Below are 24,941 nucleotides of genomic sequence, written 5' to 3' on the forward strand. Positions count from 1 at the left end.
TGATAAGCAAAATTAATATTAAAAATAATCAAATATCTTATTCAAGATTTGGCCCTTGAGGTTTCTTACTGCTTTCATTCTCAAATTTTAATTTTTGTTGCCATAAATCAGTCAAAAATCATTTCTAGGGAAGAAAATAACCAGAATAGGGACACTAGGGTGGCTCAGTCCGTTAAGCATCCAACTTTGGCTCAGGTCATGATCTCACAGTTCGTGGGTTCAGGCCCCACGTCAGGTTCTGTCCTGACAGCTCAGAGCCTGGAGCCTGCTTCAGATTCTGTGTCTCCCTCTCTCTCTGCTCCTTCCCCATTTGTGCGCTCTCTCTCTCTTTCTCTCTCTCAAAAATAAATAAACATTAAAAATTTTTAAATATAACCAGAGTAAAAATGCAGGCATATCAGCACTTTTGCTGCTCAGAACAATGAATTATTAAAGATGTGCAGAGAACCACAAAACCCTTTAAAAATCTAATAAGTGAAGTTATTCACATTCTACTTTCTATGTAGTAGTGTGACAACTTCAGAAAAACAGTAAAAAAAATCACTAACATGATAATCAGACACAGTAAGAATAGCAGTTGAAAAGGTTAGGTCACCATAAAATGTTCAAATCACATCATAACCTCACATTTTCACTTCTGAATTATCTTTTCCCAGCAGGGTAGAAATAGAGATTCAAACTGAATAACCTTTCATCCAACAGTATTGCTGTGCTAGAGAGAAGGCTTAAGTAACTTAATTTTTCTCACAAAACCTGATGTTGATATTTGGCAGCTTCTAATCTGGCTGGGTGCCCTGACATGAATTGCAGATTCTCTGTGCTCCTTTTGAGATGAGTTTGAGGAGGATAAAAGCAGATGCAGACAAACGCAGATGGAGCCCAGAAGCCAAATAGCATGAGTCTCCTCACTACAGCACGAGTAGATTTGGCAGCCTCACACTGTTTTAAGGAGGAAAGGTAATTTTCTATAAAGTAATTAGATAGTCGCTTAACTCAAACAAACCATTGTGGTGATTGTATTTTGTTTTCGTAACTTCAGGAAATGTACTTTGGATGCAAGTTAAAATTAAACAGTTGTTTTTGGTTGTTACTGGCTTTGATTATCATTTTTTTAAGACAATATTGAAATTGTAGGTTTGAAAGTGATATTTAAATTGGAACATATCCTAACTGATCTCCACAATCAAAGTCAATATTGACCTTTACAAATAGATACAACAAAATGAAAGGCTGACGTTGCCTGGTGTGGCAATTTTAAGTCTTATTTCCAAGTTCCTTGATTTTCTGATTATTGCTCCAAACTTCTTAGGGTTGCTTTATTTATCCTTAATCCTCTATTACAGAGCTGGAGGCTCTCATGCCTGTTCCTGCATGCCTTTTCATTAAGTTTTCCACAATGGTGGTTCTCTATTTTCTTGTTACTTCTTGGGGATGATGAGGGACATTTGATTTTCATTTCCATTGGAAGGGTCTCAATTAGTTTTCCTTCTGACCCCTCAACGCCACTTTACTCATTCTGCCTTGGGTAAGGGGGTGACTAACTAAATTTGTATAACTTTTCTTATGCACATACTATTAATTGATTCTAAAAAGTTTATGCTTTACAAGGTCCTATCAATCCCTGGGATATTTGCAGTTTTAGGCAGTTAATTTCAGAGATCTTAAACTTTGATATACTCTTTAGACATTCTAAAACACAAAACAAAACAAAAAATTTAAGAAACTGATTAAGGCTATCCATGTGTACAGGATATATGGCATTAGGCCTCAGATTTTAGTTTGTATAGAAGGTATTTTAAACCTTGAAGAGACTTATGTTTATCCAGGTAATACTTTTACAGTTAGGCTTATTTATCTATCTATCTATCTATCTATCTATCTATCTATCATCTATCTATCTATTCATTTATATTTTTTTATACTTCTGAGGCCTATGTAAGATGGTCAAGCCAGTTCTCTGGTGACTATAGGGACTTCAGCAAAGGCATCACCTTAAAAAAAAGTGTCTAGACTTCAGAATAAGTGCTGGACATCTACAGGCTTGGCAAAGTTGCTTGGGCCTCAGAGAAAGCTTACAAGGGACTACTTGGCGTGCTGTAGTGTTCTGCAAGACAGGGCTTAACAGCCAGCAGAACCCCATGATTGGGGTCTGATAAATAAAGGGTAGTTGTTGGGGTTTAGCAAGCAAGAGGCATGGAGATTCCACAGCTACTTTCTGTAAAGGCCAGATTGCTTGTGATCCTGCAAGCATACAGGTATGTTATAGTTGGATCAGGTGGCTTCGGCATGCATGCTTTCACTGCTTACTTCACAAGTTCAGCATAGTTGAAGCAAGAGAAACTTTGATCTATAAAGATATTTTAAAATCTGATTTACAGAATATTTGGTACTTTTATATCATGTGCCCGCTAAATTTTATGTACATTTCACAGCACTAGAGAGGTTCTAGCTTTAAAATGTAAATGTAAAGCCTGTATATGTAGGGCTAGATTAATAGCCCTCAATTTTTTTTTTTTTTGTTATAGTCTTCGTGAAGAAGGAAATCACAAACAAGGCCTACCCTGGGCTTCCTAGCCAGTGCAAAGAACCACAGAGAAACTCAAGTTGGTTCTAAACTGGTTAACTTCATATAAGAAAGAAACCTCTTGAGGAGGCAAATTTCTTAAGTGTAAACAATTCCATAAGAGCAACAGAAGAAGTTTTCCAGAAGAAGAGTTTTCCAGAAGAAATAGTCATTGTGGTGCATGATTGAAAATGTCCACTTACAAGGCAGTTTAAATACTGGGTTCCTAGCTAGAGACCAAATGAATTGAGAACTGCATGTCAAAAACCAGAGACTCAAAAGGTTAATAGAAATTAGAAAATTGTGCAAAATTGTGATGTAGGAGGGCCAAAGTCAATCAGCTGATGGTTGATATCTTCCATTTTTTTTTCAAAACTTAAGAAGAGGGGTGCCTGGGTGGCTCGGTCAGTTGGGCGTCCGACTTCTGCTCAGGTCATGATCTCGCGGTTCGTGGGTTCGAGCCCCGCGTCGGGCTCTGTGCTGACAGCTAGCTCAGAGCCTGGAGACTGTCTCGGATTCTGTGTCTCCCTGTCTCTCTGACCCTCCCCTTCTCATGCTGTTTAAAAACAAAAAAAAGGAAAAAAAAACGTAAGGAGAGAAGGACACATTTATTAGTTTGCTAGGGCTGCCATTGCCAAGCACCTCTGACTGGGCGGCTTCTTAGAGTCCGGGAAGCTAGAAGTTTGAGATTAAGGTGTCAAGGTTCATCTCTTCTGAGGCTTGGAGAGGTAGTCTTTTCTCTTTGTCTGCAGATTGTCTTCTTTCTGTGCCATCTTATATCCATATTTCCTTTTCTTATAAGGACACAGTCATACTGGGGTAGGACCCACACAATGACTTCATTTTAACTTAATTGGCTCTTTACAAGCTTATCTCCAAATATATTCACATTTTGAAGTACTGGAAGTTAGGAATTTAATATACATATTTGGAGCAATTCAGACCTAACAAAGCTTACTGGGAATGGTTCCTCAAACCCCAATGATGCCATGTTTATCATACTTCATTCCCACTTGTCCTTTGTTTTACTTGTGCTAGTTTTCCAATACTGGGGGCTTGAATCACTTGTGAAACACAGAATTTAAGATTTAGGAACAATTTAAAATTTTAGGACTTCACCCTTATCTCCTCAAGTCCTTCTGGACTTGGGGTCCTGAACATCCCTGAGGCTGTCGATCTTCAGATGGCCTGAGTTTATTTCAGATAAGAGTCATTTAGGCTGATATTTAGAGTGGAGACAACTCACTGTCAAGACATGATTTACAAGATGATAGAACTGGAAAGTGACAGAGCCAGGGCCAGACTGTGCTAGTTTAAATATTTTTATGCAATCGACATGTGCTAAGTCTTCAACTGAAAAAGTACATAAAATAAGTCATATTAATTATAAAATGATTCTGGATGATTCCTGAGCAGCTGTGAGAAGTTTCCTGAGGACATGATTTTGAATCTTTACTATATGCTGTTTTACTAGTCAGTCTGCAATTATATGAACATTGTTATACTACTATATAAAACATGACACTAATCAACAGGTGAAAATAAATAAAAAGTCTGAAACTAGATAATACATCTAAAAATCAATAAACAGATGTTTATAAAAAGACTGAAAGCTTGGAAATATTCTAAAATGATGTTGTTATTAAATATGGCATTTGTTTTCCATTAATTCTGTATCTTCTTCTAACTAATAAAGAGCTAAGAAGTCATTTTCTTTGCCACGCTTTTTCCTATTTGTTTAAATCATACCAAATGCAAGACAACCTTGAAATTTATGATTTAACTGATATATATATATTACATGTTACATATATTTATATATATATGTTACATGTTCCTTATCCATTCATCTATGAATGTGACTCTTGGCCAGCTTCCACAGTTTAACAGTTGTAAATAACACTGCAACAAACGTAGGGGTGCATGTATCCCTTTGAATTAGTGTTTTTGGATTTTGAAAGTAAGTACCGAGTACTGCAATGTCTGAACCATAGGGTTGTTCTATTTTTAACTTCTTGAGGAGCCTCCATACTGTTTTCTACAATAGCTACACCAGTTTGCATTCCTACCAACAATGCAGGAAGGTTCCTTTTTCTCCACATCCTCACCAACATTGGTTGTTTCTTGTGTCTTTGATTTTAGTCATTCTGACAGGTGTGAGGTAATACCTCATTGTGTTTTGATTTGCATTTGCCTGATGAGTGATGCTGAGCATCTTGTCGTGTGTCTGCTGTCCATCTGTATGCCTTCTCTGGAGAAGTCTGTTCATGACTTCTGTCCATTTTTTAAAACTTTATTCATTTTTGAGACAAAGAGAGAGAGGGAGAGAGAGAGCACGAGTGGAGGAGAGGCAGAGAGAGGGAGAAAGAGAGAATCCCAAGCAGGCTCCCACTGTTAGCACAGAGTCTGACGTGGGGCTCGAACTCACAAAACCATGAGATCATGACCTGAGCCAAAACTAAGAGTTGGATGCTTAACTGACTGAGTTACCCAGGCGCCCCTGCCCATTTTTTAACTGGATTATCTGTTTTTTGGGAGCATTGAGTTTTATCAGTTCTTTATATATTTTGGATAATAGCCTTTTATCAGAGGTTATTTGCAAATATCTTCTCCCATTCAATAGGTTGCCTTTTAGTTTTGCTGATTGTTTTCTTCACTGTGCAAAACTTTTTATTTTGTGGTAGTCACAACAGTTTCTTTTTGCTTTTATTACCCCTGTTTCAGGATACAGATCTAGAAAAACATTGCTATTGTCTATGTCAGATATTATTGCCTGTGCTCTCTTCAAGGATTGTTATGGTTCCCATTCTTACATTTAGGACTTTAATCCATTTTGAGTTTAATTTTAAGTACAGGGAAAGAAAGTGGTTCAGTTTCATCCTTTTGTATGTGGCTGTCAGTTTTCCTAACAGCATTTGTTGAAGAGACTGTTTTTTTTCCCATTGTATATCAATTTATCCTTTGTCGAAGATTGAGTATACAGTTGTGGGTTTATTTCTGGGCTTTCTGTATATTCCATTGAACTATGTATCTATTTTTATGCCTAATTTACTATACAGCTTTTTAAAAAGTTGATCCTATTTTTAAGATTTCCTTGGCTTTTCCTGACTCTTTGTATTTCAACAGAAATATTAGAATCAACCATTCATTTTATACACACACACCTACACAAACTCCCGTGATTATTTTTCCAGGGAGTCCATGGAACACACAAATCAATTTGAGCAAACTTAATATCTTTCCAGTATTGAATTTTTCAATCATAAACATGGTTTATTCTTCCTTTTATTTATATCTCAATAATTTCTCTCAATAATTTTTGTACTTTTATATTTAGAGGTCTTGCATAGATTTATTTCTAGGAGTTTTGTTTTTCTTGCCAATGTAAATTATATATAATTACAAAATCCATTTTCCAATTGTTTCTTGGCTAAATATACATAAATAACACTGATTTTTAGATTGACCTTATATCCAGTTGGTTTGCTAAGTCATATTTACTTTTAATAGTTTAACTATTTTATTATAAATGTTTGTAATATTATTTGCAAAGAGTGAGAGCTTTTTTTCCCCCTCTCTAATCCTACATACTTTATTTCTTATCTTGCAGCAATAAGGAACTCCAGAACAATGAAAAACCAAAGTGGTGACAATGGGCATACTTATATATTTGTGATCTGTTAGTATTCCATCATCTGGTATGCCTCTGTAGGTTTTTGTGTTTTGTTTTGTTTTGTTTTGTTTTAGATTCATAATTGAATTAAGTAAGCTATTTTCTACTTCTGCTACACTAAGCTGATAGTGCTAATTGTTGGCTTGGTTTGGTTTTTACCTGTATTGGTATTTTGCTTTATCAAATGCTTTTTTCTGAATCTCCTGACATTACTTTTCTCATCTTGATACAAGCTGAGAGTTTTCTTCTTTGTTCTGTTAATGTAGTGAATTACATTAATTGATTTCCCAGTGTTAACTCAATCCCACATTCATGAATTAAACCCAATTTGCTGATAACATATAATGTATCTTATGTATCATTGAACTTAGTGTGTTTATCTTTTGTTCAGGATTTTTTGCAACTGTGTTTATGAGATCTTTAGGCTATAGTTTCTCTTTCTTGTAATATTCTTGTGAGATTTTTATGTTAGGTAATGTCTCAAAACAAAAACTTGTGCATTTTTTCCTGTCATCTGAAAAAATTCACAGATATATTAATAGTATTCCTTTCTTAAACATTTGGAAGAATTCACTGATGAAACCATCTGGGTCTGTAGTTAATTTGAGGAAAAGTTTTAAATTATGAATTCAATTTATTCAATAGATCAGGGCTACAGAGATTTTTTTCTTCCTTCCTAGTTTTCCCTTAAACCTCAAAACTTATTCATTCCAATATAGAATGTCCAGAGTTCTTTGTCTTTTGGAACACTTCCTGAATCTTTAGCTACCATGGTAGCAAAAGCAAAAGAACAGAAACACTAACATAAAGAAGATAGTGCATAATCACATAAAATACTTGCACAAGTTAATTATAACTATAGATGATCAAATGGATATTTCATTCTCATCAACCTAAAAACAAAGAAATTGAAAACTTTCACATGGATCTTCTTAATTTTATATTAACTCTCATTCCATGACATTATGTTTTACTATTTTTGTTAAATACAGAGTTATGAATGTGTGAGGAAAAATCTTTTTTTTTTCAACCTTGTTAAACAGATAAAATGTAAAAAACTACTAAGAAATCTGGTACAGTGAATAAATTGGAAAATCTTAATCAGATGTGAGTGATTTTTTTCTTATACATATTTATATTCAATTTTCAAGTTTATACCTTAAATCAAGTATATATAAGTATAAATAGTTAAAATATGACATGTATGTAAATGCACACATTTTAATATACCATCAAAAGTTTACATCTTAAAAAATATATTCCTTTGCTTTATATTCTAGCAGTGAACATACTTTGGGTCACATAAAACTTATCTTAGATAAGATCAATAGAATTAAAATATTGCTAGTGCTATTTCTTTGGTATGAAATATAAATTTATTGATCACTAAGTATTCAGCAGTGATCCTAAAATCATTTAAAATACTTTCACCTTTGATTGTATCGTGTTTCCTAATATTTGTCAATTCTAGGATAAAATAAAGTTACCTTGCTAATAACAAGCTCAATGTTTGAAACTAATTCTAATAGTTTACATCAAACCAAGGACTAAATACATGCTCATTTAATAATACAGAAAAACATTAAATATAACCTTACATTTTATTTTACATTTTTCCTAAACCACTTTACAAAGAAAAAAAAATCCAAACACTAAATATAGCGCCCATGACATCATTTGTGTCAACACTATATGACATCACTATTGGTGACATAAAGTGTTGCCTAGTTGTTTTCTAGTATTAAAATGAATCAAGCTTACTGGGAATTCAGAGACTACAGAAATGTAAGTGTGAATGCCTGTTTAAATATTTGATAATACAACTAAATATCTAAGTAAGTATGATAAAATTAAACTGTATAACATATTTGAAGAATGTTTTATAGTTCTTACAAAGCCAGAAATGTTTTTATAAACACATGGTATTTTTCTACATCAATAACAGGTAATGTAAATAATGGATAGATTAGAGGAAGGTTAATAGTTTGGTAGAAGCAGTTTAACTCAGAGCCTAATTTAACACAAAACAATTCAATGAATTAACCTTGATCAACATGTAACCTAGAATTATTAATTTGTAATTTACATGTGTTGAGATTTAAACTTTGTTATATCAACAATAGTTAAGGTACTGAATTGTCTTCATATTTCAACTGTTTTTCTGCAGTCAGCCGGACTGAGCCTTGTTAGATCCCTGCTATATTGTACAAGTCAACACAACAGCCAATTCCATAGGAACAAACTCTCAACAAATTTAGGACCGCTTTTGTTGTAAAAATCATTGGTCACCTTTGGTGGAACCCAGAACACTTGGAGTGTATATATGATTGCTCAGATAAAACATTAAGAAACAATGGCTGTCTCTCGATCAAAGTGGATAAATAGAGGTAAGATATTGCAATTTTTTTCCTCTTTTATCTCTTGCACCCAAGATCAAAATAAACTAAAACATGAGCCTCATGAGGTGGAAAAAAATCTTCAGAGAGACAATAAGGTGTCCAGGGATGAGAACAAGGCTCTTAGAAGAGAAAATAAGTCCCTTTGGGGAGAAAATAAAGCTCTTCGGCAAGAAAACAAAGCCTTCCGAATGGACAACCAGTTGATCCGGGAGGTGAATCAATCCGTGAGACAGCAAAACCAGGTCCTATGGAAGTTTCAAAATGTGATTTTGGAGAGCCAAAAACCACCAGAGGATGAAACAAATGCTTTGAACACAGAAAGAAAGTCTTATTGGCAACAGAATCGAGCCCTGGAGGCTCAGATCAAGGCTCTCAGAGAACAGGAGAAAGCCTTCCAGAATGAGGCGAAAGCTCTTCAGGAAGAAATAAGGTCTCTTCATGAGGAGATCAAGGCGCTGCAACATCAGGAGAGAGCAATCAAGATGGAGGAACAAGCCCTGATGAAAGAAGGAATAGCACTAGAAATGGAAGAACAGGCTCTGTGGAAGGAGGAGCAGGCCCTACGTGAGGAGAACAAGGCTCTTCGAGAAGAAAACGGTGCTCTTCAAGAGGAGGAAAAAGCCCTTTTGGAAGAGGCAAAGGTCCTTGAGGAGTGGAATAAGATTCTTCAGGGAGAAGACAGCAAACACGCTTGCTGGGAAAGTGCACAATAAAACAGAGCAGGAGAATTGTGACTTGAAGACATAACCAACAAACCATGAAGACCACTGACATTCCAGTAAAAATAAAACTTTTGAAGGTGAAATAATATTGTTAGGATTGAAGTCAAATCTGGAAATTTACAGTGCTTGGTATCTCGTCCTGGAAAGTAAATAAGGTTCTGAGAAGTTAAAAAAAGAAAGGAAATGGTACTTCTAGGTTTACTTAAATTTGACATTACTATTGGAGGCATATATTATTCTACAGTGCAGAGACATATTGCTCCAAATGTGACACCGAATGGGCAAAGGGTTTCCCCTTTATGTTCAAAAACATTGGATGAATATTGTAAGAAATTAACAGAATGGGAAATATTTGTCTCAAAACTTGCTCTTAGAATTACGAATATAGTGAAATATAAAGTTTTGCATACCTCATTCATATGTAGTATAGAAGAATATCCTGCCTCTTTATTCTTATTTCAGTGATCTAGTTGGGGAGGCCAATCAAATAACAAGAATTTTAAACATAGGTAATAATACAGAAATTGAGTGTTCACTGCCTTCCCCACTTTCTCTTTATTTTTCCTTTCAGCTATTGTCTTTCCTTTTGTTTTCGGGGAGGGAAGCTGTTCTATCTAATGAATGTGTCAAAGAAAGAAAAGAAGGAGTGAGATAACAAGTATCCAAGCTTACAACAGGGGTTTTGGAATTTGGAGCGTAAATGTGTGGAGTTCATAATGAATACAAGTTGGGGAAGGAAGAAATGGATTTTTCAGAAGAGTTAATGTTGATAACTGATCTAATTGAATGTTGAGAATTGATCTAATTATATGTACATTAAAAAGTTTTCATATTTATTGTTAATATCAATTTCATGGAAATTGTGTGTTAAAAGTAGGAAATATTTGTGGATGAAAAATGGGGGCATTTTGATGCTCAGAATGCAGGAACTTCAGCATATATGAACACTGTTTCTTTGTTGTTCATTTCTAGATCTTTCCTCATAGTTTCCAGAAACTATGGTCACCCAAATAGCTGATGTTCTCAATGGGATTGTCCCTCCTCCAGATCAGCAGTCATTAACTGCAGGAGAGAACAGTGGCACTGATGCTCCAAATATCTTCTTAGAGATGATGGATTGCTTAGCTTTCCTAAGGCACCCTCAGTCTAAACCCACATATACTAATCTCCATATATTTAAAGCCACAAGTTCCTGGCTTTCAGGTCCATCCATCTTCACTTTGATTTATAATTCATGATACTCTATATGACCTGTAATATATACCAATTCCACATTATTCCTCTCCCTCCTGAACATTTTATTAAACCTCTCATACCTTGACCTTTTTCTGAATGTTCCTTTTGTCCTCTTAACCTAGATAGACCTCAATAATACTGCTCTCTTAGTATGTCTTGCAGGTGAAGGCTTTTAGGCACCAGCAAAGATGGAGTTAGTGTAGGCTTCCTCATTTCTCCATTTGCAAACATTTTATCCTGTTTCCTCCTACAAAATACGTGGTACTTCATCTTATCATCTTATGATACTTGATAAGATATACCAATCTTATGTGATACTTAATATTCAGACTTCCTGTTTGCTCATTCAGACATTAAAACCTTTAGAATATGGCTCACAATATTCTCTTCACCCCTCTGGCTTTTACGTCTTCTGTATGACTTCAAAATTCACATTGAGGATTAGTCCACAAATGTGCCACTCAGCATCTTGGATCTTATTTCCAATAGCCATTTCCTCCATATCACCTCAGTCTCCATCTCAGATGTTATACCTCAACACCTTTATGATTAGCAAGTATGCTGAATTTGACCTAGTTCTCTGGCTAGTATAGAGTGGTATTTGCCTGTAGTGAACTAATCTCTAGTTCACTGTAGCTCCTGTACTGTACATAGTCCAATCCCTGGTTCACATAAATAATTTTATTAATCCCTTTTCATTGGCAGAAGATCTATAAGAATAAGCCAAAGCTTCTGCCCTGATAGCACAGAGCCTGCTTGGGATTCTCTCCCTCTCTCTCTGCCCTTCCTCTCTCTCTCCCACTCTCAAAATAAATACACATTTATTTTTTTTAATTAAAAAAAGAATAAGCCAAAGCCATTGCTATATTACTTGAAAAAAGTTAGACAAGATATTCAGAGACTGAAGAGTACTGAAACCTGCTTACAGAGACTCTTCATATTGGCTCAAAGGGAGGACTGTACACATCTTTTCTCAACTCAGAATTCATGATGTTACATTGGTATCTTCAACTCTGCATCCTCCAAATTAATGTTTTATTTTTATTTGTATTTGGGGGCAGGGGTAAAGCTAGTTAAATATTTACCAACCCAAAGTCAAAGTACTTGAAAATTACTCAGAGAAAACAATGAAATCTTTATATTTTATAATCCTTGAATTTGTGTATTTTACATAGAGGGGTCCCTGGGTGGATCAGCTGGTTGAGCAACTGACTCTTGCTTTCAGCTCAGGTCATAATCCATTGGTTTGTTGGTGAGCCATGCATTGTTCTCTGTGCTAAGAGAACAGCGCCTGCTAAGGATTCTCTCTCTCCCTCTCTCTCGGCCCTTCCCCTGCTCACTTTCCCTCTTTCTCTCTCTCAAAATATATAAACTTTAAAAATAAATTAATAAATGAAGAATACTGCCCAATTAATTTCAGGTATTGCTAGTATATATTATTTATCTTTTAAATAAATCTCATATGACATTAATGATCTAGAATTTGCTGACCATGATTCAAATTTTCAGCAGGAAAAATAAATGGATATTTGAAACAATGAAGGAAACTATTTTCCTCTAAAACACCATTATTATTTTATTTTTATCAATGCATGTATTTTAATATTTACATAATAACTTATGAATCATGTACTAACATTTTACTGTTCTTAAAAATACAATTAGTACATAATTTTATAATGGTAATAACAAGCATAAAGTAACTGGAAAACTGCACAGATTTGATAAGGAATTGAGAATAGATCACCAGCTATGTTATGTTTAGGATACTATACCTAATGTTAAAGGACTGGAACAGACTAGGGAACTAGACCTCAATCCCAAGAAAATGACTCAACAGGGATCTCCAAAAGGAAACCAGTGTATAGTTTTAAGGTTGCTAGAAAATATTAGAGCTGTCTGACATTACAGATTTTGTACTGAGGGGTTGTGATCAATTAAATTCAACAGTGAAAGTGAAAAAGACCTACAATTAGATCAACAAAGGGGAACATATTTATGGCTATTTATTTTACTAAATAAAAACAAAATGAAACAAATAATCATGATTCACATATTTTTTGATATTCATATTACTTCAGAAAAAATGTAAAAAAGATATGTTTACTCAACAATATTACAGTAGAATATTTGATATTATCCATGACTTTGTTCCAACTTTTATTTTAAATTCTAAAGACTCTGGATCTACCTTTGAGTCAGTAAAATTACGTTTCATAGATGTATTTTATACCTCCCAAAAATAGCTAACAACATTTTGTTTATAGAAACTATCACTATTACCACTGCAGAGTGGCAAATTTTAATATCTTTGATAAAATTTATTAACACCTTTCTGATTTTAGCTCATTAGGATATAAAATTAGAGGTAAAATTTCACTACAACACATAATGCCATAACTAATGAGACCAAAAGGACCTGTAGAAATCTTTTCTACAAACAATAGGGATTCAATTTATCGAGTGTGATAGTTTGCAAAAAAGGTTTATTATGTCATTACCCCTTACATTCACACTCCAATTGTTCTCCCACATTGAATCTCAGCTACACCAGCTGATTTGCTTTGGTTAAGGGGATATAACCAAATAATACAAGTGAAACCTCCAAAAAACATTTGTCTATTTCTACCTACATGCTACTATCTCTACCGTTGTCCTCAGAGCATTCCTGGGCTAGTTTGCTCTAAGGTAGCAGACTTGTGGAGTTGATTCAGTTTCCACCACTCATCCCAAAGGAGGCCAACAACCATCTGAGCACAGGCATGTGCATAAGCTCAGTATAAACCAGAGGAACCTAGAAGAGCAAAGTCTAAATCACCAACCCCACACCCCTGTGAGCCAAAGAAATGCTTGTTAATTTTAGAAACTGATATTGGGCTTGTTACAAAATTTAAATCAATAGACAATAAGGATTTGATATACTGAAAATTTTTGTCTTCTTTCTGTTACTATTTTATGGTGTTTATTTGTTTGAAAATTCTAGCATTTAAAAAAATAAGGCATTTTCAGTTAAACAATAACATTTTCTGTATTGCTGTCTATATTTATAACAATAAATTTGCTTAAGCACTCATTGCTTTAAATATATTTAATCAGAACATTAGGAAAATATCATGGTCAACAGAAAACTGCTGTCCTAATACTGTTTAAAATATTAAAAAACTTCAATTTATATGAAAGAATTATCATGCTATTAGTAAATGATGAAATTTCAGAATATTGTATATTAATTTAAACTGAGAACAAGATGACATGTATTATTAATTATTTACATATGACAAGATAAAAGTTCAAGCACTTTAAATTATAGTGAAGTAAAAAAAAAGTACATCTAAATCATACTTCTCATCTGTATTCAACCTACAAAAAATCTAGATACATATAATCTGTAAGAGTATCTTTGCACTCAGCAGAAACCATATGATAGAATGAAGGGGCCAGTATAATTTTAGAAAGCTGGGTTATTCTAGACCAGTTCCATTTATTTTTCTGGTAGAGACAAGCAATTATTAGTAAATCAGAGATAGTCCATCCTTCTTGGATGACTTCAAGATCAGACATCTTCTCATACAACAGCATCAAGTCATGTGTCCCACAGTTCCTGAGCCAATCTTAAGCAAAGTAGTCAGCACAGCACTGGATAAACTTTGGAATTAAGTTAAATTCCACAGAAATAAGATATTAGAACCAACAACATTCACCATGTTTCCAAGTTCCCTTTACTGATGACCTATCCAAAAATTTGGTTTTCCAGAAACAAACTTCCCTATAGCCTCCTCTATAGTGCAGAAAGTGAGTCCAAATTCTGATGCAGGTATACAGGAATTTAGTTAGTGATAAGTGTTATTTTATGCATTGAATAAAAGATGAATTAGCCACTTAATGATTTTTCACAATAGACTATTGTCTGATAAAGTGAAGTTAGGTACATCCTCTACTTCTTACCATCACTACCACCAAAGAAACAAAACAAAACAAAACATATTTTTGTGTTTGTGTTTTGTGAACTATCTATACTTTGATATCTGTACCCACATACATTGGTTTGCTAGCGCTGCCATAATGAGGTATCACAGATTATACTGCTGGAGGCTATAAGTCTAAGATCAAAATGTGGGCAGGATTAAAGTCTGAAGTCTCTTTCCTTGGCTTCTACATGGTCATCTTCTATGTCTTCATATGGACTTCCCTCAGTGTCTGTGTTTTAATGGCTTCTTCCATTTTTTTTAAGTTTACTTATTTATGAGAGAGACAGTATGAGTGGGGGAGGGGCAGAGAGAGAGGGAGACACAGAATCTGAAGTAGGCTCCAGGCACTGAGTAGTCAACACAGAGCCTGACAAGGGCTTGAACTCACAAACCACAAGATCCTGACCTGAGCTGAAGTCTGAGCTTAACCAACTTAGCCACCCCTGTGCCCTAATGGCTTCCTCTTATATGGACATCAAGCATATTGGATTAAGACCTGCCCATGTGACTTCATTTTATCTTAATTACCTCATTCAAGATCCTATATCTAAATGTAGTCACATTTTAAACTACTGGGAGTTAAAAAGTCAACCTGTAAATTTTAGATGAATACACTTCAGCCCGTAACACCATACATAAAATATAGATATACTTCAAGATATATTACATCCTAATATAACTAATAAAACATATCATCATAAAAAAGAAAATTTGGAATCTATACAAAAAAATTATGTATTTGTTAAAATAAAAAACAAAGAAAAATTCTCCATGTCAAAATTTATTATTAGCAAGATGGATGAACAAAGATTCAGAAAAACAGTTACAGTATACATCTCATATTATTTATCTCCTCAAAAAAAGCTCTAAATAGTAATTGGAAAAAGACAAAGATCCTTGGAGAAGAAATGCAGTCTGGATGGAATGGGGAAGGAAATCAAATGCAAATCAACATATTAGATTTTCATTCCTGACAAACTATGCCTTTCTGAGCTTGGTATATATAGCCCTTGGATATTGTATCTAATGTTACCAGTGTCTCTAAGTTAAGATAAGCTTCTCTGGTCAAGACAGACTTTCTCAAACATCACATTCCACTCTGTAGAGAAAGCTGAGATGCTAACTAGCCTTTTCTAGCTGTTTCCAATGGCTTAAACTACTGATACTTCTCTCTTGACATCATCAATATGGCTGACAACACTATCAGAGGAGGAAAGTCCAGGTTGGCAGGAGATTGGATGCTCTAGATCACTTCTGGCAAATGGGAACTCACTTACAGACTGTTGCCATTATTTCCCGCTGTCTCAGATTAGTGGGAAGGTCTGTGTGAATATATCAAGGAGATAGCCAAGTGGGGATTCAAGTTCCCTATCTACTCAGAATATCTGTACAACATTCCCAGGATACAGTAATATTGTGAAGAATGTTTCTAAATCAGCTCTTACCTATAATACATTTTTTTTTATTTTTTTAAATGTTTTATTTATTTCTAGGAGAGAGAGAGAGAGAAACAGCGTGAGCAGGGGAGGGTCAGAGAGAGAGGGAGTCACAGACTGAAACAGGCTCCAGGCTCTGAGCTGGCAGTCAGCACAGAGCCCGACACGGGGCTCGAACCCACGAACCGCGAGATCGTGACCTAAGCGAAAGTCGGACGCTTGACTGACTAAGCCACCCAGGCGCCCCTTACCTATAATACTTTTTAAATATCCAGAGGAATTAAACTGCAAACTTGTTGAGGCATACTCTTAAATATATGCCAAAGCCACATGGTTGAATTATGAAAGTGAGTTACTTTGCTGGTGAGTGAGTCTTAACAGATCCTTTACAATCACATCTCTATATCCCTTTTTCCTTCCTGATAAAGGAGTTCTTTTTAATTCTCATAAAACCCAATAAGCTGGGAAGATATTACATTCTAGTTTTGGCATATGTAAACATCTCAGGCTCTACCCCTTCACATGAATAAGAACTGAGTTGCTATTCTACAACATGGAATTATGCCCCTATTAAGATGTTTTCCAAATTGTTCCATGCCCTACCTATAGTGATAGATCATGTTAATCCATGCTGATAAGCCTTTTAGGGCTTAATTTTAGAGAATTTTTCATCCTACCCTAGGTAAATTTATATATTAGCACTCAAAAAATCATCCCTAAAGTTTTGTTTTTTTAAATTTCATGATAATGGGTACATTTTTTTCATAATTTATCATGAATTGTAGACAATTTTCTTTGTAAAGATTCATGTTTTAGGAGTGCTTGGGTGGCTCAGTCGGTTCAGTGTCCAAATTTGGCTCAGGTCATGATCTCATGGTTTGTGAGTTCCAGCCCCGCTTTGGGCTCTATGCTGACAGCTCTGAGCCTGGAACCTGCTTCAGATTCTGTGTCTCCCTCTCTTTCTGCCCCTCTCCCACTCACGCTTTGTCTGTCTCTCTCAAAAGTAAATAAACATTATTCATGCCTTCGTCTTTGTCAGAATATTACTATTTAATATAATCTTCTGTACACAGTATAAATACCACAACATAGCACACATTAATGTTTACAAAGACAGCACACATACTGTTTTCCTTTCTATGATAAATGACATATTTCTTTCCTAGTAAGAGAACGATTAAATATGAAAGAATTAAATTAATTTTGTTTAAAGCATATTTAGATATTGAAGAAATAGATGAGGTAGAGAGTATATTTTTGAGTGTCATTGCAGGGTTACAACAGAGATACTGAAAGTAGAAGTCTATTGATAGAATTCCAGTAAGCAACGGTTTAATTCCAAATCAGTCACAGTTCTGACTCAGACAGAAAAGTCTTTTTTTTTCAATCTACTTTGTGCACGTTGTTAGTGAACATATTAGTTAATGACCTGAAGGCAAATCCCTGACAATGTGATTTTGTGCTAATTGTGTGGAAAAATATTTCTAGCTTTTAAAAATGCTACATTCTGAGATACTATAGGGAATTCATCTTCCTTATTTGAGCTATTCTATTCAACCTTCCTCAAGGGCACTGAATCATATTGAATGAGTCATCTAGTATTCACATCATATCTAAAATCAAGAAAAACTCTCAAGAGGCAATATTAGGGATTAAACACTCTCATTCTGCTTACATTCAGTTGGCATTAAAATTTTAAAAAAAAACAGTTAAAAAATCAATTGTATTAAGACTTGATATTTTAATATCTCATTTTCATAGTTCTTTGTGTGAAAATGCGAAAACTTTAGATATACTATAACAATATTTTTATCTTTACATTTGAAAAATCTTCTTATTTTAGATTTGTTTTCATTAAAACATTTTTCTTGATTTTCAATCAAATCAACATATGTTAGACTCCTATTAAAATAAGTGTATGCTTCATGACCATGCTTATTTAAGGAAGACCAGTGCTTTAGCAGACTTAGTTGAAAATGATTAAGTTGAAGTGTGTTAAAGAATAGGCTGTAAAATACATATAAATTTTAAGTTGTTTCAAGAACATGTGCTATTGACTTTAATATGATTATTAAAACTTATTTAAAACTACTGAATCTTTTGATTTATAACACATAATGGACTTGAGAGTTGTTATATATTAAATATGTGCAATATTTTATTTTTAATTAACTATGCATATGAATGGTCTAAACAACACAGAAAAAGTTCAAGTTTATAAGTTAAAATATCTTGTATTGTCACTGTTCTTATTTTCATTTTATTTTTTATATGACGTGAATTCCCATACTCTACCCCCCGCCACACAACACATAACACCTTCTCTAATGTATTAACACACACATTGGCAATCCATCTAAGTTATGCTGAATTATGTATAAAAATGTCTTTTAAAAATTATACAGATTTGTTTTTGAAATGTGTGTTTTCATTCTTGTAAACAGTATTGCCCTATAAACTATATTATATTCTTACTTTTTCCATTCAGCATTAGTTTTTTGAGATACATCAAGCTCTTATACACTAAAATAGAATTTATCTATTCAATGTATTCATTTATCATATCACCACATAGATATATCTCACAATATAAATCCACCTGTACAGTAATGGACTTGTAATTTGCCTACATCCTGTGCTAACCAAAACTACAACATTATGATGACTTATCTTTATTAGTATCTCCCTATAGACCTGTCAGAAAGATTTTTTGGGATATGTACTCTGCTGTAATACTAATTGCTAGATGTGGGGTATTTGCATATATGTTTTTACCAGATGTAACTAAATATCTGCAGAATGCCTGAACAAGTTTATATTCCCATCAGCAAGGCTTAAAGTTTCCAACTTCCCCATATTCTTACATTTCAGCATACCGTCTTTACATTTTTTGCCAATCTGCTCCTTGCAAGAGGGTATGCAACTTTTCTTTTAATATGCATTTCCACATTTACTGGTTAAGCTGTGAATATATCAGCTATGTGGATATTTCTTCAATGGCAATGTAACAAACTTATAAAGAACACAAATCTTGGACCAATATAGCTTGAGGGCAAATCCTGCCTCCATCACTTACTTAAGACAAAATAAACTTGGATATTTATTTACCTTTCTATGCCTAAGTTTATTCATTTGTAATGAGGATAACCTAACTCTGTGAAAGTTAAAAAAAATTAATATGTTTACAATGCTTAGCACAGTGTCTAGTACACAATAATTGCTATATAAATGTTAACTATATTTTTTATTGATGTTTTCAGCACATTTTTGCAAATATTTCCTTTGGTGTTAACCTAAATGATTTCCTTTATAATACAAACATTAATCATTTGTGTGTGTTTCACATTGCATATATCATCTCCAGTCTGTCATAAAGCAGTTAACTTTGCCTAAAATAAAGATATTAATTAAAGATCTTTCACTTTTACCCAAACAAAATAAAAATTATTTTCACATTGTCCATACTATTAGGGTTTGTTTAAAGATAATCTTCCTAACCCCTGGTTACAAAAGTATTCTATTTTTATGCCAGTAACTTTAATTTTATGTTTGACATTGGGCATTTAATCTATGTAAAGCAATTTTTTAACTCCAACTTTGTAATCCCAACTTTTAAGTCCATATGCTGAATCAAATTTCTATATACCATCTACTAAAAAATGTAGATTTTCCCACTGTCAAATATACTATCTTTTATTAAATATGAAGTAATCACATGTTCACGGATTTGTTTCTGGGCTTCTCTGGTCTGTCAGTCTTGTACAAAAACTACATTTATTACTATCAAATATTTGTTATGTGTTTTAATGTCTAATAGTAGTATATATATATGTATATGTATATCTATACACATATATACATACATATATAAGCTTTTTATCTTAGAATTATAATGGATATCCTTAAATTTATCTTGAGATATAATTATATAATAGGCTTAATTTCCCAAAAGTTTCTCTTAGAAATCTGTTGGGATTTCACTGAGTATATAGATAAATTTAAGTGGAATTGACACATTTAAAATTGTTTGCTCATCCATGAACATGTTTTGCCTTTTATTGAGGTTCTCTTTATAACATTTTTTATGTAACACAAAGGATAGAATTCTCAAATAAGACTCACTATAATTATAGTCTTTCTTATACAAATTAAAGATTTCTTACCAGTAATTTAAAGGGTTCAGGGAATCAGAAAGCACAGATAAAACATGGCTATGTGTGAGAATTCTCTAGCTCCCTGGGTTCTTTTATTTTTTTTTTAATGTTTTATTTATTTTTGAGAGAGACAGACAGAGTGTGAGTGGGGTAGGGTAGAGAGAGAGGGAGACACAGAATATGAAGCAGGCTCCAGGCTCTGAGCTGTCTGCACAGAGGCCAACGGGGGCTCAAACCCACGAACCGTGAGATCATGACCTGAGCTACAGTCATAACACTTAACTGACTGAGCCACCAAGGCACCCCGGTTCTTTCTTAATATACCAAAATGCACCATGATTTAGAATTTACATGTGAGATTTCAAGTGATTAAAGCAGAACATAACTTGCAAAAAGTGAGATAGTTCAATTGTGAAGTATCCTCTTCATATATTCCCATAAAAATGTGATATATTCCAAGTGTGAAGTCCCATTATCCATAATTCTGGCTTTATTCACAATAAACATATTATAAGACAAGATATACCCTGCTAAAATATCATATACTTAGGATTCTCCATTATTGTTCCACTAAAAAATAGCAACAGGAGGTATGGTTAGTATGTTAATACGAAAGAGTAGTTTATTTTCCTCCCTATTGTTCCTTCTTACTTAATAAGTTCTTAACATTTTGAGCAATAAGTTGTTACGCATTATTGTTAGAGTAATTCCTAGACAATATTTTTGTTATTATTAGCACAATGATATTTTTTAACATTTATAGTTGGCTACTGTTCATATAAATAAACACTAGTGCTTTCCATACACTACTGATACCCATTTTGTATTTGGCAGCTTACCCTAACTTTGTATTAATTTTGATTGTTGTATATTGCTGCTATATCAATTATCATACGATGTCTACATGAAGGCATTTTTGTCACTTCTTCCAATTTCTCACATTTCTAATTTAGTTTTTAATGAAATGTCACTGGCCAGGACTTCGAGTAAAATAAGAACAGCACTGTTAACAGAGAATACTTTTTTTTTCTCATCTTGACCTTAATGAGAAAGCATCTAAAATGTATCTACTATATATAATGTCAAAGTAGATTTTGTAAATATCACGTATTAAACTATAAGAGAGTTATTTTTAATCCTCGTTTCTTCCGTTTTAAAATAACAGTGTTCAATACTTTATTAGACCAACTAGACTGTTTAGGAAAAAAAAGAGAAGACACAAATTACTAGTATCAGCAAGGAAAGAGAGGACATCACTACAGATTCAACGCATATTAAAAAAATAGAAGATTATTATAAATACCTCCATGCTCACAAATCAGATATTCTAGATGAAATGGACCTATTTTTTAAGTACACATTTTACAAGACTCGTATAAGAAGAAATAGAAAATTTCAGTAGACCTATATGTAACAAAGAAACTGAATCAACAATTAGTAACTTTTCAAAACAGAAAGCACCAGGCCTAGATGGTTCACTAGAAAATTCTACTAAACAAGAAAGAAATTATACCAGTTCTCTATAGTTATTTTCAGATGCTAAGAGCAGAGGGAATACTTTCTAACTTATTCTGTGAGGTCAGCTATACCCTAATACCAAAATGAGGCAAAAATATTATAAGAAGGGGCGCCTGGGTGGCTTAGTCGGTTAAGTGTCCGACTTTCGCTTAGGTCATGATCTCACGGTTCGTGGGTTCGAGCCCCGCGTCGGTCTCTGTGCTGACTGCCAGCTCAGAGCCTGGAGCCTGTTTCAGTCTGTGACTCCCTCTCTCTCTGACCCTCCCCTGCTCATGCTGTCTCTCTCTCTGTCCTAAAAATAAATAAAACATTTAAAAATATATATTATAAGAAAAAATGTAGACCAATATTTCTTACGAACATAGATGTAAAACCCTTCAACAAAATATTAGTAAATTAAATCCAACTATTTATGAAGGGTATTATGCAACATGATCAAGTATGATTTATCCCAGATATGCAAGACCAATTCAACTTTCAAAAATAAATTAATGTAATCCATCAGCTGTATAGGCTAAAGAAGAAGAATCACTTGAATATATCAATAGAAGTAGAAAAGCATTTACAAAATCCAACACCTACCTATTCATGATAAAATCTGAGCAAACTGAGAATAGAAGTTCAACATGATAAAGACTACCCATAAAATCCTACAGCTAACATTATACTTAATAGTGAGAAACTGGAAGCTGTCTTGCTAAGATCAGGAACAAGGCAAGGATGTCCCCTTTCGCCACTCATTTTCAACACTGTACTGGAAGTACTACCTAATTAAATAAGACAAGAAAAGGAAGTACAAGGTATACAGATTGGGAAGGATGTAATAAAATTGTGTTCCCAGATAACATTATTGTCCATGTAAAAATTACAAAAGAATTGACCAAAAACCTTCAGGAACTACTAAACTATTGTACGTAAGGTGTGAGATACAAGGTTTACTAAAAAAACAATAGATTTTCTATATATCAATAATAAACAAATGACATATGGAATTAAAAACACAGTATCATTGGGGTGCCTGGGTGGCTCCATTGGTTAAGCCTCTAACTCTTGGTTTCGGCTCAGATCACAATCTCATGGTTTGTGAGTTTGAGCCTCGCTTAGGGCTCTACACTCCCAGTGCAGAGCCCGCTTGGGATTTCCTCTCTCTCTCTCTCTCTCTCTGTCCTCCTTCCCCTCTAGCACGCTCTCTCTCTTAAAAAAATAAACTTTAAATAAAACATACATTATCATTTACATTAGTATCCTATAAGAGTAAATATTTAGGTATACATCTAACAAATACAAATAGGATCTATATGTGTAAAACTACAAAGCTGATGAAAGAAATTGAAGAACTAAATCAATGGGGAGATGCTGCACGTTTATGGCAAGGAAGACTCAATGTCGTCAAGACGTCAACTCAATAAAAAAATCTCAGTAGGTTATATGGGCATCCACAAATTTATTCTAAAGTTTATAGGAGGAAGCAAAAAGCCCAGAATAGTCAACATAACACTGCAGGAGAAGAAAGACGAAGTCAAAGGGCAGACACTACTTGACTTCAACACTTACTGTAAAATGACAGTAATCAAGAGAATGTGGTACTGACACAAAGAATAGTCAAATAGATACATGGGACAAAACAGACAGTTCAGACATAGACCACCCAGAACACAGTCAACTGATCTTTGACAAAAGAACAGACAATATAGTGGAACAAAGGCAGTTTTTTCAACAAATGGTATGGGGAAGAACTGAATGTACAGATGCAAAAAGAAATGTAGACACAAAACTTACAGCTTTTACAAAAATTAACTCAAAATGAACCACAAACCTAAGTGTAAATTGCCCAATTATAAAAATTCTGAAAGAGAGGGGCACCTGGGTGGCTGAGTCGGTTAAGCATCTCACTTTGGTTCAGGTCATGATCTCATGACTGGTGAGTTCGAGCCCTGCATCAGGCTTTGTGCTGACAGCTCAGAGCTTGGGGCCTGCTTCAGATTTAGTCTCCCTCTCTCTCTGTCCCTCCTCCTCCTTACACTATGTCTTACTTTCCTTCAAAAATAAACACTTAAAAAATTAACAAAAACTTCTGGAGGATAAGATGAAAGAAAACCTAGATGACTTTGGGTTTGGCAATAATTTTTTTTATATAATACCAAAGGCATGGTCCATGAAAAAAATAATTGATAAGTGGAATTCATTATAATTAAAAATATCTGCTCTGCAAGTCGCTGTCAAAAGAATGAAAAGACACGTAAAGACTGGGAGAAAATATTTGCAAAAGAAATTTCTGCTAACAGGACTGTTATCCAAAATATACAAAGAACTCTTAAAACAAACAATGAGAAAACAATAGTTAAAAAGGGCCAAAGTCCTTAAGAGACACTTCACCAAAAAATATAAACAGATTTAAACAAACATGTGAAAAGATACTTCACATATGGAATGATCATATGTCATCTGGGAAATGTAAATTGAAACAAGATACTACTGCACACCTTTTAGACTGGCCAAAATCCAGAACACTGATAACATTAAAATGTTGGCAAGGATGTGAAGCAACAGGAACATTCATTCATTGCTGGTATGAATACAAATGTCACATTGAAAGATAGTTTGGCAGTTTCTTACAAAACTAAACATAATCTTACCATACAGTCCAGCAGTTGTGCTTCTTTGGATTTTCCCAAAAGAATTAAAAACTTACATCCATGCAAAATCCTGTATATTGATGTTTATCATGAAAAATCCTGCACATTGATGTTTGTAGTAGCTTTATTGATCATTGCCATAAATAAAATCAACCAAGATATCTTTTGACAGGTAAATGGATGAATAAACTGTGGTATATCCAAATAATGGAATATTATTTAACACTAAAAATAAATGGATATCAAACCATGAAAAATTATAAAGAATCTAATCATATCAAAGAGAAAGCTGCCAATCTGTAAAACCTAATATAGGTTATACACTATATTATTTATAATTCTAACTATATAACAATTCTATAAAAGGCAAAATTATGTGGACAGTAGAAATGATTGCCAGAGTTTGGGGTGGAGGAGGTATGGATGAACAATCAAGTACAAGATTTTTAGGGCAGTGAAACTCTTCTGCATGATATGATAATGGTGGATACATGTCATTATGCATTTGTTAAAACCTATAGAATGTATACCAATTGTGAATCCAAATGTAAACTATGTGCTTTGGGTGATTATGATGTATCAGTAAAGGTTCATTAATTATATTTATTTTTCTGACATTTATTCATTTTTAAGAGA

General features: G+C 34.0%; 1 protein-coding gene across 3 annotated transcripts; it reads left to right on the forward strand.

Annotated features, from left to right (window-relative positions):
• The first annotated feature begins 7,278 nt into the window (after nt 1-7,278).
• Nucleotides 7,279-9,443, forward strand: LOC144234661 (uncharacterized). Of its 3 annotated transcripts, none has more exons than XM_077767985.1 (2): nt 7,279-7,343; nt 8,404-9,443. In XM_077767985.1, exon 2 carries the CDS (start codon nt 8,590-8,592, stop codon nt 9,346-9,348), a length of 759 nt encoding a protein of 252 aa, XP_077624111.1. In that variant the 5' UTR covers nt 7,279-7,343; nt 8,404-8,589; the 3' UTR covers nt 9,349-9,443. The 3 variants fall into 3 exon arrangements, with proteins under 3 accessions (XP_077624111.1, XP_077624110.1, XP_077624112.1); XM_077767984.1 differs by lacking the exon at nt 7,279-7,343 and adding an exon at nt 7,981-8,021; XM_077767986.1 differs by lacking the exon at nt 7,279-7,343 and adding an exon at nt 8,021-8,071.
• The last annotated feature ends 15,498 nt before the right edge of the window (nt 9,444-24,941 follow it).

Source organism: Crocuta crocuta, unplaced genomic scaffold, assembly GCF_008692635.1.
Source record: "Crocuta crocuta isolate KB4526 unplaced genomic scaffold, BGI_CrCroc_1.0 scaffold115, whole genome shotgun sequence".
Lineage (NCBI taxonomy): Eukaryota > Metazoa > Chordata > Mammalia > Carnivora > Hyaenidae > Crocuta > Crocuta crocuta.